Consider the following 17,670-nt stretch of genomic DNA (forward strand, 5'->3'; position numbering starts at 1 on the left):
GCCAGAACACCTACGCATGGCCTCTCCATGTGGCCTGGGCTTCACAGCATGGCAGTTGATTTCATGGACACGTGTCGTAAGAGTGATCCATGCAAACTCTGAGTCATGTTATCAGACCTAACTTTACAGGTCATGTAGCATTGCTTCTACCTTGCTCTGTTTGCTGAGGTACTCACAAAAGTTCCCCCAGTTTCAAGGGGGAGGGGAAATAAATGCCTCCTCTTGGTGGGATATAGCAAGGGGATGTTGCAAATACTTCTTTATTCACTGTCCAGATCACTCTGAGATTTATTGGGGCATCACATAACCTAGACAGACCAACATAATCTCATGCCCTATTCAAGAGTCCATGTCTTATGGTGTCCAATTAAACTGACCATACAAGTTAAATTAGGAAATGCACTACCCAAAATATAAATTTTGTGCCAAATAAACATCTCTCCCTTTAGTCTCAAGCAGAAGTTGAAGTTTTAAAATGTGGATGATATCATACTTTACTCAGTCTTCTGATATACCTTAGTCCTGTCCAGATCAGCTTCATTCATATTTCTACTTGATGTCTGGTTACTTTTTCAACTTTTTAAACAGTTCCTGTATGGGTACTGCTGACTTTCATAACTTCATAGCTCTAATTCTGAGTCTCAGGTGTCACATAAATACCCGAAGTTTCTGGGAACAACCTTGTTATATACAAACAGCTCAGTATCTGAGAATTTAGAATTAACAGTTACACCTCCTGAATATATGTGACTGCTGTAAGAGCTTACAATCTGGGACTCTACAGTATGCCCCAATCTGATGTCACATACTTTAGTTTTGATATCCCGAACTTTAGTTCACGAATTTTTATATTGTCAGTCAAGAACACTGCCACCAGAGACAGTAGTTGTGCAAATGTCCATTCATGTTCCCACACTCAGTTTCTCCAGGTATATACTGCGCAACAGGGTTTCAGGATCATATAGCATAATTCTTAAGGTCCCTAGGATTTTTGGAATGGTAAATGAGCATTGGCTTCAACTTAAAGTCACCAGCTGCATTAGCCCCTAGCAGAAGAGTCACCCCGTGCTGTGAAACTTTGAAGCCAGGTATTCGCTTCTCCTCTAGCTATGAAAGTCCTAAATAGCATCTTCTTTGCATATGAGGCTGTTTCATCTACACTGAAAATCTGTTGTTTAGTGTAGCCATCTTCATCAGTTATTTTAGCTAGATCTTCTTCACAGCTTGCTGCAGCTTCTATAATAGCACTTACTGCTTCATCTTACATTTTATGTTATGGAGAAGACTTCTTTCCTTAAGCCTCATGAACTCCAACTTCTATTTTCAAACTTTTCTTCTGCAGCTTCCTCACCTCTCTCAGCCTTCCTACGATTAAAGAGGGTCTTGCTCTGGATTACGCTTTGGCTTAAGGGAATGTTGTGGCTTGTTTGATTTTCTATTCAGACCACTAAAGCTTTCTCCATATCCATAATAAGGCTGTTTTACTTATCATTCATGTGTTCAGTGGAGTAGCACTTTTAATTTCCCTTAAGAACTTTTCCTTTGCTTTTACAATTTGGCTGACTATTTTGTACAACAGGTCTAGCTTTTGATTTAAAGTGAGAGACGTGACTCTTCCTTTCACTTGAACTCTTAGAGACATTTTCAATATTGTTCTGTTTCAGGAAATAGGGAAGCCTAGAGAGAGGGAGAGAGAAGGGGGAATTGCTGGTCAGAACATACACAGCATGTTTCAGTTAGGACTTCTGTCTTACATGTGCATGATTTGGGGTAGCCTGAAACAATTATACAATTATAATGGTAACTTCAAAGATCATAAATTGCAGATCACAGTAACAGATATAATAATAATGAAAAAGTTTGAAATATTACGAGAATTACCAAAATGTGACGTAGAGACATGAAGCAAGCATGTGCTGTTGGAAAAACTGCAAATAGACTTGCTCAACATGACACAGTGTTGCCACAAACTTTAAATTTGTGAAAATCACAGTATTGGTGAAGTGCAGTAAAGCAAAGTATGCTTATAGTCTGTGAATATAGGGTAGAATAAATTTTTAAAGGATAATTTAGCAAACTTTCATCCCTTATTAAAACCTATGTAGACAGTGGTAGAATGCTCGCCTTCCATGTAGGAGACCCAGGTTCGATTCCCAGACTGTGCACCAAATAAATTAAATTAAGTGAGTAAGTAAGTAATTAAGTACAGAAACATATACACAATGTAGAAAAATCCCTAAATGTTAAAACTATCTTATTTCACTGACTGGCCAATGGCTTTCCCACTATTTTTATTAATTATACGTTTCAAGCGATGAAGTCAGAGACTATGACTATAAAGGAAATCATTGATATAAAATGGCTGATTCTAGAGAATGAATACTCACCCATGTTCTTTACGTACCCTGATTAAATACATATCTTAATAGTTAAAAAAAAAGTTTGCAACTGGTTTATGAAAGAAATACAGTGATCTGAGGATAAGGTTAAGCCTTAGCCACAGGTAACAGTTTTGCAAGTAGCACTAATTAAACTAATTCTTATATTTCCCCATTTTATTCTCCTGCTTTTCTTCTATTCCTATCCGATTTTAAATCTCCCATGTCTTAAAGTACTTAAAATCTTTATCCAGCAACTTCAGGAATTTTGAAACTTTAATTTGCATATTAAATAACAGATCATAGAAAGCCAGATGTAGTAAAACTTTAGTTTGGTTCCCAACTCATTGAAATAGCCAATCTCAATGAATTAAGAAATCTGAATAATAATTTTCTTTTTATGTCTGGCATATTTTTCTGTTAGCCTACTTTACTTAGGAGTAGCCATTTTTTAGCTTTTTATTATGGCAAATTTAAAACATAAACAAAATAGTGCAGTGAATATCGTACCTGTTGAGGCACTGAGCCTCAACGGTTATCAGCATTTTGCCCTTCTTATATCATTGGTCCCTCCACCCACTCCTCATCTCCCACTTTATGATGGTGGTTTAGGTTATTTTTCGCTATGGATGAAATATACATCATTGAAATGTACAGATCTTAGCTCTTAAACCCTAACCATATGATCCCCACATTCACAAACATGAAAGCACTCCCACTTTCATCTATTAGTCAAGTAGCCTCTGTCCAGAATCAACCACAGTTGCCATTTTTTAAATGACTGATTCATTTTGCCAGTTCCAGAACATGAGATAAATACATTCTGTACATGCTTTTTGGTGTGCAGCTTCTTTCAGTCTAATTTCTAAGATTCTTTCAAGTCGTTGGCGTGATGGAAGTAGTATCCCCTTATACGACTACGTCATAATTTGTTTACCATCTTCTCAGACATCTGTATTGTTTCCAGCTTTTGACTCTTAGAATAAGGCTGCTGTGAACAGGTGTTGGCCATTTTTATATTTGCTTGTAATATATATTGTCTTTCAAATAAAAAGGGATCTCATTAAATATTTCATGAATTGAGAATTTTTGAAGCTAAAGCCTGCTGTTTTGAGTTAGTATTGTGCTTCAGCAAGTACCCATTAACTTTAACCTTTACCATTTCAAAGTTGATGTAAAATTAATACCTAATATTTGAGAATTTTTGCTTTTGTCAAAAATTGATTGAAGTGATGCTTCTGTGAACAACAAAAATTGTGCTCCCTAAAATCATTTTACTTCTCCCTAAACTAATGGAGTGATAAGTGATGCTCCTTCTTCCTTTCTTACTTGTTTTTCATTTTCTTTTCAGAAATGAGTCTCTGAATCCTGAGCTAGTGGCAGCTGCATCTGCTGTTGCAGAGTCTCTCCCTTTTGACAAGCAGACAACCAAGTCAGAGCTGCTCAGGCAGCTACGGCAGCACGAGGAAGAATCGAGGGCACAGAAAGATGGAGAAAGACAGAAAGTTAGGTTAGTCGATTAAGTAGTTCTCCCAGTGAAGCTTAGGTTTCAGAATAGACCATTTTCGTGTGGTTGGTGAGCAATACACATTTAATTCATACATTTGTATATAAAATGCCTCTTAGAAATGGCATTTTAGCAATTTTATTTTTTATTTAAAAAACTCTTAAGATTGTAGTTTTTAAAAGTGGTGGCTAAACTTTTCTTATAGGAAGTTATATAGTTTCTTGTCTCTGAAAAAAAGAGATAAATTCATTAATGTTAATATATCTAACTAAATAACAGCGTAAGATGATTTCTCTGAAGATCAAATTTTTTCGGTTAAATAATTTATTGTATTCGGGCCTGTCACTTTCTCTTTTCTCTTTGTTCTTCTCTGTGAGTCAATATCTTTCCACTCAGCCTCTTCATCTCAGTCCTTTATACCACATTATACTGCTCACTACTGAAACGTAGTAAGTCGTGATGCTACTTGGCTTTAGTGAGTAATCTCAATCAGTAGTTTCAGTTAAGATGTACCCATATTTATCTAAAGAAATTAAGAGAAAAATCCAGATATCTGGATGGTCAGTCAAATGACCCATTTTATCGCATTTGAACAGATAAAGGGCCACAACTAAATATGACTGAACTTGAACAGCACTGAATCTAGGTGATGGGGTACAGGTATTGGGTGTACTTCTCTTTCACCCTCTGGATGTTTGATGATTTTTCATAAGTAACACTTTTAATTTATGTTTTAAATAGAGACTTCAGAAGAACATCTTTAAAAACAAGAAGTGAACATAAATCTTAACAGTTTATGTTTTTCATTTTGACTTTTAACCTAACTTTTTTATGCTGTATTAGTGAATAAAAGTGAAATAAGATTTAAATGATATGAATTGCCTGTTTAAGAAAGTTTATTACCATTCTATGACTGAAATTTGTAATACACTTGACCTTTTAATTATTTCAGTTTCAGTAACATAATATCAGATATGAAAGTTGCCAGATCGACTACAGCTAGACTTAGTACAAGACCAGAGCATCATATTCAATTTGATGAAGGACCAGAAAATTTTGTTGTCAAAAGGACCGCTGATTTTAGAAAAAGGTACTCAGGCTCTGCAATCTGTTTTGATTTTGTTTGCTTGGTTTGTTTTTACATTAACTGTAGATTTGCTTTATTGCTTGACAATATTTATTGCTGATAAGTATCTGAGCAGGATGGATGCTTTTGTTATTTGTTTTTTACTCTACATATATCATTTCCTAAGGAGGGAAAATGTTCAGAGTTTAGCAGTTCTTCATTTTTCTATTTCATAAATCTAAGTGGGCTCTGCTTCACATCCAATCACATTGAATAAGGGTTTCCTGATTTAGAATAAGCTGAGATGACTGAATTTTGACCAATGAATGTTTTGTACGTGAGGCATTATTTTTCATTCTGAATATAAGTGCCTAGCAATATATATTCATATTCTCATTCTATTTCTATATATGGTCATCTTTCTTCATACCTTGAAGAAATAAATAACATGAAAAAAGGGAGGGATAAAAATATATAATATCTTAAAGTGGTAGATTATTTGTGGAATTTGAATTTGGTAATTTATTGTTCCTATAGATAATAAGCTATGTGTACATAGTTATTTGAATAACAGGAAGTTGTTCTGTATTTAAGTAAAGTTTTTGTTCACTCTCTCCTTTAAGCCCAGGAAGTGATCATTTGGAAGGGGAAACCATTTATTTGATATGGTCTGGTGAGGACTAACATTTTTATAATAGCAGGATATGCTCACAATTGCAGTATTTTCTTTTCTATCTTTCTTTCTTTTTTTTTTTTTCCAGTGTTTTTATTGACAAATCTTCACACACACAGTCCATATATAGTGTACAATCAGTGGCTCACAGTATCATCACATAGTTGTGTATTCATCTCCATGATCATATTTAGAACTTACAATTGCAGTATTTTCAATGCTTTGTATATTACCTTGAATTTAAGTTTAACCCCAGGAACTTAATTCTGCCCCTTCTGGTGTTAAATTACTGATTCTTACAGGAAGACTGGAAAAGATGGTCAACAGTTAAGATAGGAAGTTCATGAGGTTAAGATGATTTTGGAACATTACTAATTTAAAGTGATTATTATTAAGACAGATTATTGAATAACGCAGAATTTATGGTTGGAATTCTGTATACTATTCTTCAAAAATATTCAACTGAGTCAGTTTTTTTTGAAATGTGCCCACACACTACATCAGAATGGTAGTTTGGTTTTTAATGATATTAGCTGCTTTTAAACATAAGAAAGCAGCAAGTGATAAACTAAAAATCATAGGAAAGGGGTTTCATGAATACAATGACTGTGTTAAAAAGCTGCCTAAGTGATGTTGAAATATCAAGTTATTCACCCCTGCTCAGTCTTGGGCAGGAATTATATACAGGGTGGTTGGCTGAAACAGCCCAACACAGGATCTGTAGCCAGAAATACATCCTGAACTGATTCCTTCCATTGAGACTGAGGATGTGAGAGATGGACCGCTGCCTTGGGAGTCACTGGCCTGGCTCAGCCCAGGCACTGCCACTGGCTGGTTCACAGCCTCTGCCAGTCTCTCTTTGCCCATCTGTAAAATACTGATAGCGAAACCTTAAGTGATTTTCTTAAGTAGTAGAACATAAACATGTGAACTCCCTAATAGGTAGCAGGTGCTCAGAAAATGTTAGTTACCTTCCTTTCCTCTTCAGTACAATCCCGTATTCTACAGCGCAGCTAATCCTGTGAGTCATTTCCTCTTGACATTGAGGTACTTTAATCCATCATCCTGCGGATCTGACCCTCAGTTGGGGGACTGCTGAGTAGGGAGAAGAATGTAGGATGGTCAATTAGTCCTGGAGCATAAATACCTTTCTTTACAAAGACATGAAGTCCTATAAGAGGAAAGTTTATATGGTTTGAGGTCATTTAATCTAATTTTAATATGGTATTTACATATCTTCATTTAATTTCATGTAGTAGAAAAAGTAATTTGGTCCAGAAAATAATTCAGAATTGTTTTTTAAACTAACCATCCAGTTTATAAACTGATTTTTAATCTGCCAGTAAATTTAATCATATGAGTATGGACTGATGCATTAAGTAGTTGATTTAATAAACAAGGTAAAACTACCTATGAACTCTGACATTAATTTCAATAGTTAATTTTAAAAAAATTTTAATAAAAGTAATAATTGTTTTTTAATTGCAGAATGATTGGTTTATAAATTAGAATGTTTTGATTTACATGTGCAATCTTATAATTTGTAATTAAATATTGTAGTGTTTTCTGCACTGAAACTAAGACAAATGTTGGCTTTGATAACGTCTAATTTATAATATTTTAATGGCTTTCCACAACATTATGTTCTATGAAACCTTAATTTGAAATGGAGCAAATAAAAATTGTGGCAAATTAAGCTAATCTTTTCAATTAGATATTGAAGAAATTAAATTACTTTAACTGGTTTGTTGTATTATGAAGCAAACATTCAACTGCATATTTCCTATTTATAGTTGTCAGTCTTAAAGACGTGGCAAATTAGTTATAATATTTGCTGTGATTCAGTGGAGTTATTTTTAATTTCTTCACTGAATATTTCATGTAAAATGTTTTCCTCATCAGTTTTTAGTTGATAGTATATAAAAATATTCATTAAAATATTTGTTTTTTTCTTTTTTACCTTTAGGAAAACTATATTTAAGGGGAAGAGACTTGATATTTTTGATATTAAGGCAGTTGCTGAAGAGGCGCCTGAAACAGGTTTGTTAAGAAAAGAGTAATATTTTTCTGGCGGAGAAACATTCCATCTTTTAAAGACGTCATTATGTTTTGATGGCATGACAGTTGAGTGTTTTAGTGACTCTCTCTAGTCTTCGTCAGGTTTCCCCTACAAATACTGCATCCTGTGAGACAGTGAAAGTTATGTACTACTAGCCACATGAAGCCAGAGCCATAGATAGTTACAGATTTGGGGTTAGAACATCACCATGTTCAACTGCCCCCCCTGCACCCTTATACAAAAATAAGTAAGTTGCGATTCCTGCCAATAGGCAGCTCCCTATCAGTAAGAGAAGATAACATTTATAGAAATAACTCGCTCAAAGTAATGTAGTAGTTGTTCAGGAGATGGCAAGAAAAGCATTCTGGGAATATACTTAAGAGTGGTGTGTTTGGGTAGGAAGTCAAATCTTTCAAATTTGTAGTTTTAAGGCTAATTGGAAGAGAAATAGGAACGCTTCTTATTTGACATTAAATTTGGTTTACTGATAAATAAACTCTCAATATAAATAGTCTGCAGCTTACAAGTGACTTCTGTTCCTAAAGGTTGTAAATTAGCTTTTTTGGACCTTGGTAGATTCTTAGGTCAGCCTCAAGTTGCTCATTTAATGTTTTTATCAGTTACACATATAAATATCTGATTTTTCCACTATTTTATAAACTCCTTGATATTAGGGGTTAGGCTCATTCATGTTTGTATACCTTATAGTACTTAGCCAAGTGATTTACACATAGTAAGAATTCATAATCTTCAGTCTTAAGCCTGTTTTTTCATCAAATTGAGCCTTAAGATATATATCCATTGAGAAAAGGAGTTCCTTCAATAGATATTTGTTCATTTGAACTGAAGGTGAAGCTGAGAAAATAACCCCACTTTTTTATTGTAACAAGTGCATTCTGTTTGGTACAATGAAAGAAAACATAAAACTCAATCAGGGAGAATGGACTACCTTTTTCCTCTGTTGAAGTGGTGTCTGTTAAGCTTGCATCCAAAAGGGAACTAGTTGTCAGAGCAGCTGCTGTTGTCAGCCTGATGAACAGCCGGGAGGTACTTGGATTCTTGAAGCTGCCAGCTTACTTTCTTTAATCTGAAATTTTATTCCTAAAAGAGAAGTTAGCTGGCAAGGAAACACTGAAATTGTATATATTTTATAAAAGACTATGAGATGGTTATATACTAATAATGAAAATGTTCAAATTTATACAATAATTTACTCTAATGGAGATACTGTTTAACAAGCTCTACATGTATGAGTCTAAAGAAGGTCTTTTGTTCCCAGTTAAATACAAGGATAGAACACTGGAAACTTAAATCTAGTAATTGTCCATGGGTGTTTCCCCAGCACCTAAAACAATGTCTGACATATAGTTGGCATTCATTAATTATTTATCGACTGATGAAATGAATGTATCCTTCTGCCTCGTGATTCCCATATCTCACTCCCCACAGAGCCCTTAGTATAACAAAAGATATAGGTAGTCCCTTCTGGTTGTCCTGGAGTAATCTAGAGTTGAGAGCTTAATTAAGCGTGAATTAATGGATAGAGATTTGGTTGAATGATCTGGATTCTAAATAAGATTCTACTCCACTAACTTCTCTGAGCCTCCCTTTTCCCATCTATCAATGGGTCTGTAACATCTCAAGGATTAGAATGAGCTAATCTAAGAAAAGTGTTTCAGGAGCAGTACTTGGAAGATAGTAGGTATTCAGTAAGTAGTGCAGCTATTAACAAGTATACCACCACTATTACTGGGGAGCTATAGGTTGGCCAGTGCACACTGTTTGAATACATTGTTATCTTACTGTTGTGATGACTCTGTAAATGTGGGTTATTAAACCTAACTGCTGTGGTCTTCCCTTGGTTTCAAATATTCTAGGTCAACATTATTAATATCCACAAATCAGGGTGTGGTCTGGCATGTTCATGCACATAAAAGGCTCATAGAAACAGAAAGCAAAGCAGGTGAAATAAGGTTTACATAAGTAGAAGAAGAAATGAGCTATTGGTTGGGACATTTTAGGGGCTTGGCAAAGGTAGGTGAAGAGGTGAAAGATTAAATCATGTGACCTATACTTTGGCGCAGAAATTTCATTCCTAAGAATTTATTCTGAAGAAATAATCATCAGTATGCACAGAAGTGTAACTATATGGATGTACAGCATTTAATAGAGAAAACTGTAAATGATCAGAATGTCCAGCAGTAGGTATTCACTGACTACAATACGTTTAGGTAATGGGGCATGAAGGTAGCCATTATCAAGTGAAAAGGGAGGTCAGCAAACTATGATCCTAGTTTATTTAAAAAGCATTATTACACAGAAAAAATAATAGATCACAAAGGTTTGGGAAAAAAGTAAAATTTTAGGGAAAAAGAATGGCTAAGAAATAGTTATTGATGTGACTCATTTAGTTTTTTTTTTATAACTTTACTAAACTATAATTTATGTACAACAAGCTTCACACATTTGAAGTATACAATTTGATGAGTTTTGAAAATGTGTGTACCCATGAAACTCACCACAGTCAAAAGACCTGAATGTCTCCCTCAGATGCTTCTTCGCCATACATCTTAAATTTCAAAGGCAAGTGAGGGATGGGAGCTTAATACCACGGTGGTAATAAGCTCATAGAGGGGGATGTGAGGATAAGATGGATTGGCATGCAATATCCATTAGTAACATTGTCATTATTATTGTTTCAGTAATTTTGTTGACTTCTTTGGTCTTTAATGATAGTTGGTACACTAGTACTGTTCTTCACAGACTCTAAAGGTAAAGGTAAGCAGGCTGAAGTTTAAAGATGAAAATCATGTTATATAAAAATTATCCGTGTTCTTAAAAACATCCTTAAACAAAATACAAATTTCTCTTTTCCTTTCCAGTGGAAGGGGCAGTGGGATTTCAGGAACTGACTACCTGTCATTGTGATAAAACTTGGCAGTTATTGTTGCAGTATGCTCCATAGGTCACTTGTTGTGATTTTATTCCTTAGTGAGTGATCTTTCATTATTGAGATACTGTTTAATTATGAGTGTCAAGGTCTGAAAATATAATATCAATTCAGATTTGATTGTCACATTTTTAGAAAGAAATATATTTATGTTGACTTGTATTTACTTGAAGTGTTTTATTATATAGCGACATCACCTTCACTTTGGGATGTGGAATTTGCGAAGCAGTTAGCCACAGTAAATCAACAGCCCTTTCAGAATGGTTTTGAAGAGATGATCCAGTGGACAAAAGAGGGGAAACTGTGGGAGTTCCCAATTAACAATGAGGCAGGTAGGTCTTAAGAGACTTTGTAAAATTAATTGATGTTACTTCTGATAGTTACTCAGTTTTAAAGTCTAAATATTTACATGAATTTCAAAAAGTTGTGTAAATATGGTGTCCTAAAAGAAACCTGACTGTTTTAGAAAAGAATGTTGGAATTTTATTAACTTCTAGATGTCTGGTAAGGAAAATGAAGAAATATAATTATACAGAAAAAAATGCATCATGAATCTTATGATATAAAAGTGTTGAGAACCAAGCTTAGGCTAGCCCCCGGATTGCTTGGGATGGCAAATGAGCAGCAGCTTTGAGCTCTCACGGTGGCTGAGATGGACACAAGGTAGTGACAGTGGGCATAGCTCTCATAGATCCTGGAAGACCAGGCACTTGAATGAAATGGAAGCTTAGTTTTTAGAGTCCACACAGCCAGAGACCATTGGAGATGAAGAAATAAAATGTCCCTGGGAAGCTGTTGGAGAAACCTGGAGAGAAAGCTAGCTGACATCACCTTGTGCCTTTCCAGTTGAGAGAAAAACCCTGAACATCAATGGCCTTCTTGAACCAAGCTTTGCTCACCTACTGCTTGTATGGTTGTGAGTGAAAATCCAAAGGAAGACAGTTGTCGACTGAGCTATTGACCATGCAACCATGGGAATTAATGACCTTCAAAGGTGTAGCTATAAACTTCACCCAGAAAGAGTGGGCATTGCTATACACATCCCAGAGAAAGCTGTTCAAAGAAGTGATGCTGAAAAATATCAGTCACCTGGTCTCAGTGGGGTGTCTGATCTGGAAATCAGATGTGTTTTCCCAGTTGGTACAAGAAGAGACAGTGTGGAAAGAGGAAATGGAATTTCTCCAAAACCAGAGTTGAGCAGATATCTCACACTCAGAAGAATTCCTTTCAGTGTAATGATTGGATGAAGATTCCACAGTCATATCTACAGTGACTCAACATGCATTAAATCCTATGAGAGAGAAACCATATTTAAGCAAATCAATTTGAAGAGTCCTCAGTGACCGGTCATCTTTTAATCAGCATAAGCAGATTCATGCTAGAAATAAATCACATAAATGCCATCGAAGTGCTAAGGCCTTTGTTACCGGCTCTTTGAATGCCTTTTATGTTGCCCTTCGTTGACATGAGAGAACTCACACTCAAGAAAAACCTTATGAATGTCGTCATTGTGGGAAGGCCTTCACTCAGTATTCATTCACATTGTCCACAGCATGAGAACTCACACTGGGTGTGTGTCAGCAGTATGGGAAAGCCTTCCGTCAATATCAGGGTGTTAGGAGGTGTGAGATGACACACACTGGAGAGAGACCCTATAAATACTGTACATGTGGAAAAGCCTTCGATGATTGTTCTTCCTTGGGAAAACATGAGAACTCACACTGGAGTGAAATAACCTGAATGTCGTCTATGTGGGAAAACCTTCAATTGGTTCTTGTTTTAGACATGAGAGAACACACTGATGCGAAACCCTGTAAATATCCTATATGTGAAAAAGCCTTTAGTCAGTGTCATAATCTTAGATGACGTGAGAGAAACCACACTGGAGAGAAACCCTGTGACTGTCACACAAGTGAGAAAGCCTTCATTGATTGTTGTACACTCAGACGACATGACAGAATACATACGGGAGAGAAACCCTATGACCGCAAAACGTGGAAAGTCTTTTGTCTTTTTTATTGTTCTGTATTTTGGGAGTATTCCTTAACCTTACTTTACAAACTTTCTCCTGGGTTTTTATTTCTGCTCCCATATCTTTAATTTCTGAACCCTTTTGTTGTTGTTGTTCTTTTTCTTTTTTTTAATGATTTTTGTGAATATCATCTCTCTGGGGGTGTTAATTAGATTATTTTCCTGTGATACTTACATTTCTTTTTTTTTTTAGTTTCTTCTAAAGTGCAGTGATTCAGATGGGTAGAAATTTGATGTAACAGTTTGAATTCCAAATCTCTAAGTAGCTGTGTTGCACACAATTATTCAGGTTTCATGGATTCATACTTGCACAATGGTCATCAGAGGCTCAGAAAAGAATCCTAAAGGCCATAATGGGGCACTTTTAAGAATGCTGCATTACTAGGGTTCTTAATGGCATTGTGTGTGAAAAGCTGGGCCACTGACAATTCTGAGTTGAAAAGCTAATTGGAAAGAATTGGATTCTGAATGTGAAGAAGTCTTAAAAATGCCTTAACCAATTGTGTCATTTAGTTTTTGCTGTGTAACAAGCCACCCCAAAACAGTGGTTTGTAAAACAACTCTGTTGTAACTGTTTCTGAGTTTGTGGGTTTTCTTTTTGGTTTTGCTGGCAGGTTAGTTGGGGGATGTTCTGTGATGACCTCTCACGTGGTCATTTTCAGAAAGGATTAAGTAATTCAAAGTGATAAGACATTTTTTAACCTTTTATTTTGAGATCTTTTTGGAGTCACATACAGTTGTAGGAAATAATCACAATCTCTTATGCCCTTCACCCAGTCTCCCCAGTGGTGACACTCTGTATAGCCTTGTACAATATCACAGCCGGGTAGGTGGCCTTGGGACAGATCCGTCATTTCAAGGGCCACATGTGTTGGCCTCTTGATAGCCATTTCCTCCCCTCTCCAGTTCCTGAGCCCTAGTAGCCACTAGTCCATTTCAAGAATGCGCACAAATGGAATTATACCGTATGTAACCTTTAGGGATTGACGTTTTCACTCAGCATAATTAATTCTCTGGAGATTTACTCTGGTTGTTTCATGCAACAATAGTTTGTTTCTTTTTATTGCTGAGTTATATTCCATGGTATGAGTTGCCACAGTTTAATCATTCCCCTATTGTAGGACATCTGGGTTTCCAGTTTGTTTTTAAAGTTTCATTCACATATTATACAGTTCATTGAAAGTGTACAATCAGTGGCTTTTAGTTTCAGTATAATCACAGAACTGTGCTTACATTACACAATCAATTTTAGAACATTTTCGTAGCTCCAAAAGAAAACCCCATGTCCCTTATACTCCCCTATTAATGACACTTAGCTTTGGTGTGGTACCATTGTACAGCTGATGGAAGAACTTTAAGATATTACTATTAACTATAGTCCATAGTTTGCATTAGGTACATTTTTTCCTATATACCATCCTATTACCAACAGCTAGTTGTGACATATATTTGTTCTAATTCATGGAAAAAACATTCTTGTATTTGTACTATTAGCAACATCATCCACAACAGGGTTCGCTGTGTTATGCAGTCCCTTGTTTCATCCTTTAACTTTCCTTCCAGAAACATACACAACCCTAAATGTCCCCTTTCAGCCACTGTCACACCCATGATTCAACATTGTATTTGCACATACAGTTATATTCTGCTATCACTTCTGTCCATTTCCACATACCATTTACAAGCACCTTTAAAAAATTTCTGCCCAGATTGAGCATCAGTTCCTCATTCTCTGTCTTCATTCTGTCTTCTGGTAACCTATATTCTAGATATTAACACCATGAAGTTTGCTCATTATATTTAGTTCATGTTATTGAGATTATATCTTTCCTTTTGTGTCTGACTTACTTCCCTCAATGTAATGTCCTCCAGATTCATCCATGTTGTTGCATGCCTCAGGACTTCATTCCTTTTTACAGCTGAATAATCCGTTGTCTGTATATACCACATTTTGTTTATCCATTCGTCAGTTGATGGACGGTTGGGTTGCTTCCATCTTCTGGCATTTGTGAATAATGCTGCTGTGAACATAAGTGTGCAAATGTCAGTTCCTAACATTGCTGCTTTAGGATCTTCTGGGTGTATACCTAATAGCAGGATTGACAGATAATATGGCAGTTTTATATTTAACTTCCTAAGGCTTCCACAGACACTGTACCGTTTTACATTCCTACAAATAATGAGTGATGTTCCTATTTCTTCACATCCTCTCCAACACGTGTAGTTTTCTGTTTGTTTAATAGTGGCCATTCTTATAGGTGTGAAAAGATCTCATTGTAGTTTTGATTTCCATTTCCCTAATACCTAGTGAGGATGAGAATCATTTCCTGTGCTTTTTAGCTGTTCACATTTCCTCATTGGAAAAAATGTCTATTCATGTCTTTTACCCATTTTTTTAATCAGGTTGTATAATTTCAGTCTTTTCAAATTTATTGAAACCTGATCTGTGACCCAATATGTGGTTTACCCGGGAGAATGATCCATGAGCACTTAAGAAGTATGTATATCCTGCTGTTGTAGGACACAATGATCTATATATGCCCGTTGGGTCTAATTCATTTGTCATATTACTCAAGTTTCTGTTTCTTTACTAATCTTCTATCTAAATGTTTTGTTCATAAGAGTGGTGTATTCAAGTCTGCAACTATTGTTGTAGAGACACCTTCTGTGTCAGTTTTGCCGGTGTTTGCTTCATGTAGTTTGGAGCACCATGGTTATATTTATTGTATTTCTTGGTAGATTGCCCTTTTATTAATGTACGATGTCCTTTTTAACCTCATAACATTTTTTGCATTTAGAGGCTATTGTGTCTGATATTAGTGTAGCTATTCCAGCTCATTTTCTTTATCACTGCTCATGTGGAATATCTTTTACTAGTCTTTCACTTTCACCCTATTTGTATCTGAGTCTATATGAGTCTCTTATAAAATAGCATATAGATGCATCATATTTTTTGTTATCCATTCTGCCAATCTGATTAGGGAGTTTAATCCATTAACATTCAGTGTTATTACTATATAGGCAGTATTCCAACCATTTTATCCTTTAGCATTTTTTAAAAAATTTTAATGCAATTTTGTTGATATATGTTATATATTCACATACCATGTAATTATCCAAAGTATACAATGGATCACAGTATCATCATATAGCTGTGCATTTAACTCTGTGCATTTATCATCACAATCAATTTTTTTTCTTTTTTGTGAAAAATAACATATACAAACAAGCAATAAATTTCAAAGAACACAGTAGCAGTTCATTGTAGAACAGATTTCAGAGTTTGACATGGGTTACAATTCCACAATTTTAGGGGTTTACTACTAGCTGCTCCAAGAAACTGAAAAACTAAAGGAAATATCAATATAATGATTCAGCAATTATAGTCATTTGTTAAAACCTACCTTCTCTGTATAACCCCACTATCGCCTTTGATCTTTCTCCCACTCTTTAGGGGTATTTGGTCTATGGCCATTCTAACTTTTTCATGTTGGGAACGGCTATCGATAATATGGTATAAGGGTATAGAACTAGTTGATGTTCTAGAGAGGCTGGCCCCTGTGCATTTCAGGACTTATCAGGTCTAGGGACTCATCTGGAGATTGTAGGTTTCTGAAAGGTAATCCTAAGGCGTGGAACCTTTGTAGAATCTTATATAATGCCCTAGGTGTTCTTCAGGTTTGGCAAGAATGGTTTTGGTTGGGGTTTGGCAAACTGTGATAGGTAGCAATGTCTAAGTGAAGCTTGCGTTTAAGAGTAACCTCCAGAGTAGCTTCCCAACTCTACTTGAACTCTCTCAGCCACTGATGCCTTATTTGCTACACTTCTTTCCCCCCTTTTAGTTTAGGATGGCATTGTTGATCCCACAGAGCCAGGGCCAGGCTCATCCCTGGGAGTTATATCCCATGCCACCCAGGAAACTTTCACCTGGATGTCATGTCCCACGTAGGGGGAAGGGCATTGATTTCACTTGCAGAGTTGGGCTTAGAGAGGCCACATCTGAGAAACAAATGAGGGCCTTTGGAGTAAATTCTTAGGCATAACTATAGGTGGGCTTAGCTTCTCCACTATATAAATAAGCCTCATAAGAACAAGCCTCAAGATCAAGAGCTTGGCCTTTTGATTTGGGTGTCCCTAAGGTTTATCATAAAATCAGGGGTTTCCCTGGTGGTAAAGTTTAATAGTTTCATATTTATTCTCCCATCCTTCAAGGGATTATGCCAATACATTTTGATTATCTGTCTAATATACTCTGGGCATTATATTAAGCTATACACAGATTAAAGGCCATCATTCTTATTCTGGGCCCCATGCTTTTGGGCTATTTAAATGATCTGTCCAGACAGGTTGAGTTAGATTAGGTGCTACAGAAAATGTAAATTCTGGACAAAATAAACCTTTCTTCCTTTGGTCTCATAGAGTAAGTGAAGACAGACAGTGTCTTCCTTACCCCTGTTTTCTGAATTACCTTAATCCTGACCTGATCAACTTCATTCTTATCTGTAAATACCAGGTTATACATATATGGCACAGCCTCTCAAAATGCAGAAATAGCCTTTACTACTCTGGACTAAGTATGACTGCTCTAAGAGCTTACAATCTAGACTCCAATTATCTTACGAGTGTTTTCTAAATGAGACTATACATTGCTCTTTTGTTTCTGACTTATTTTGCCTCACCAAATATCCCACAGATTCATTCACAGCATTGCATACCTCACAACCTTGTTCCTTTTTATAGCAACACAGTATTCAGTCATATGTATAAAACATCATTTGCCGTTCTACTTCTCAGTCAGTGTACCTTCAGCAACCTCCATCCATTGGGCATCATGTATAATGTCTAATGGCAACAATCTATCAGCACTTTTGATTTTAGACATTTTCTTTATTCCCAAGAGAAAAATGACTGATAAACACACTAAACATACCCTTACCAAGCAGAAGACCCAAACGTCCCCTTAACTCTTATTCTCCCCCATTATTTACCCCTGGTATTGCTGTGAT

General features: G+C 35.9%; 1 protein-coding gene across 2 annotated transcripts in view; it reads left to right on the forward strand.

Moving 5' to 3' along the window:
- Window positions 1–17,670, forward strand: part of MRPS31 (mitochondrial ribosomal protein S31) — a 43,218-nt gene that overhangs the window by 18,585 nt on the left and 6,963 nt on the right. The window contains exons 3-6 of one of the 2 annotated variants that reach the window (XM_077158027.1): window positions 3,730–3,888; window positions 4,838–4,975; window positions 7,591–7,664; window positions 10,822–10,965. In XM_077158027.1, the coding sequence (XP_077014142.1) occupies window positions 3,730–3,888; window positions 4,838–4,975; window positions 7,591–7,664; window positions 10,822–10,965 (515 nt within the window). The remainder of the gene's footprint in view (window positions 1–3,729; window positions 3,889–4,837; window positions 4,976–7,590; window positions 7,665–10,821; window positions 10,966–17,670) is intronic. The other variant, XM_077158028.1, reaches the window with a different exon arrangement.

The sequence above is a fragment of the Tamandua tetradactyla genome, chromosome 4 (assembly GCF_023851605.1).
Source record: "Tamandua tetradactyla isolate mTamTet1 chromosome 4, mTamTet1.pri, whole genome shotgun sequence".
Lineage (NCBI taxonomy): Eukaryota > Metazoa > Chordata > Mammalia > Pilosa > Myrmecophagidae > Tamandua > Tamandua tetradactyla.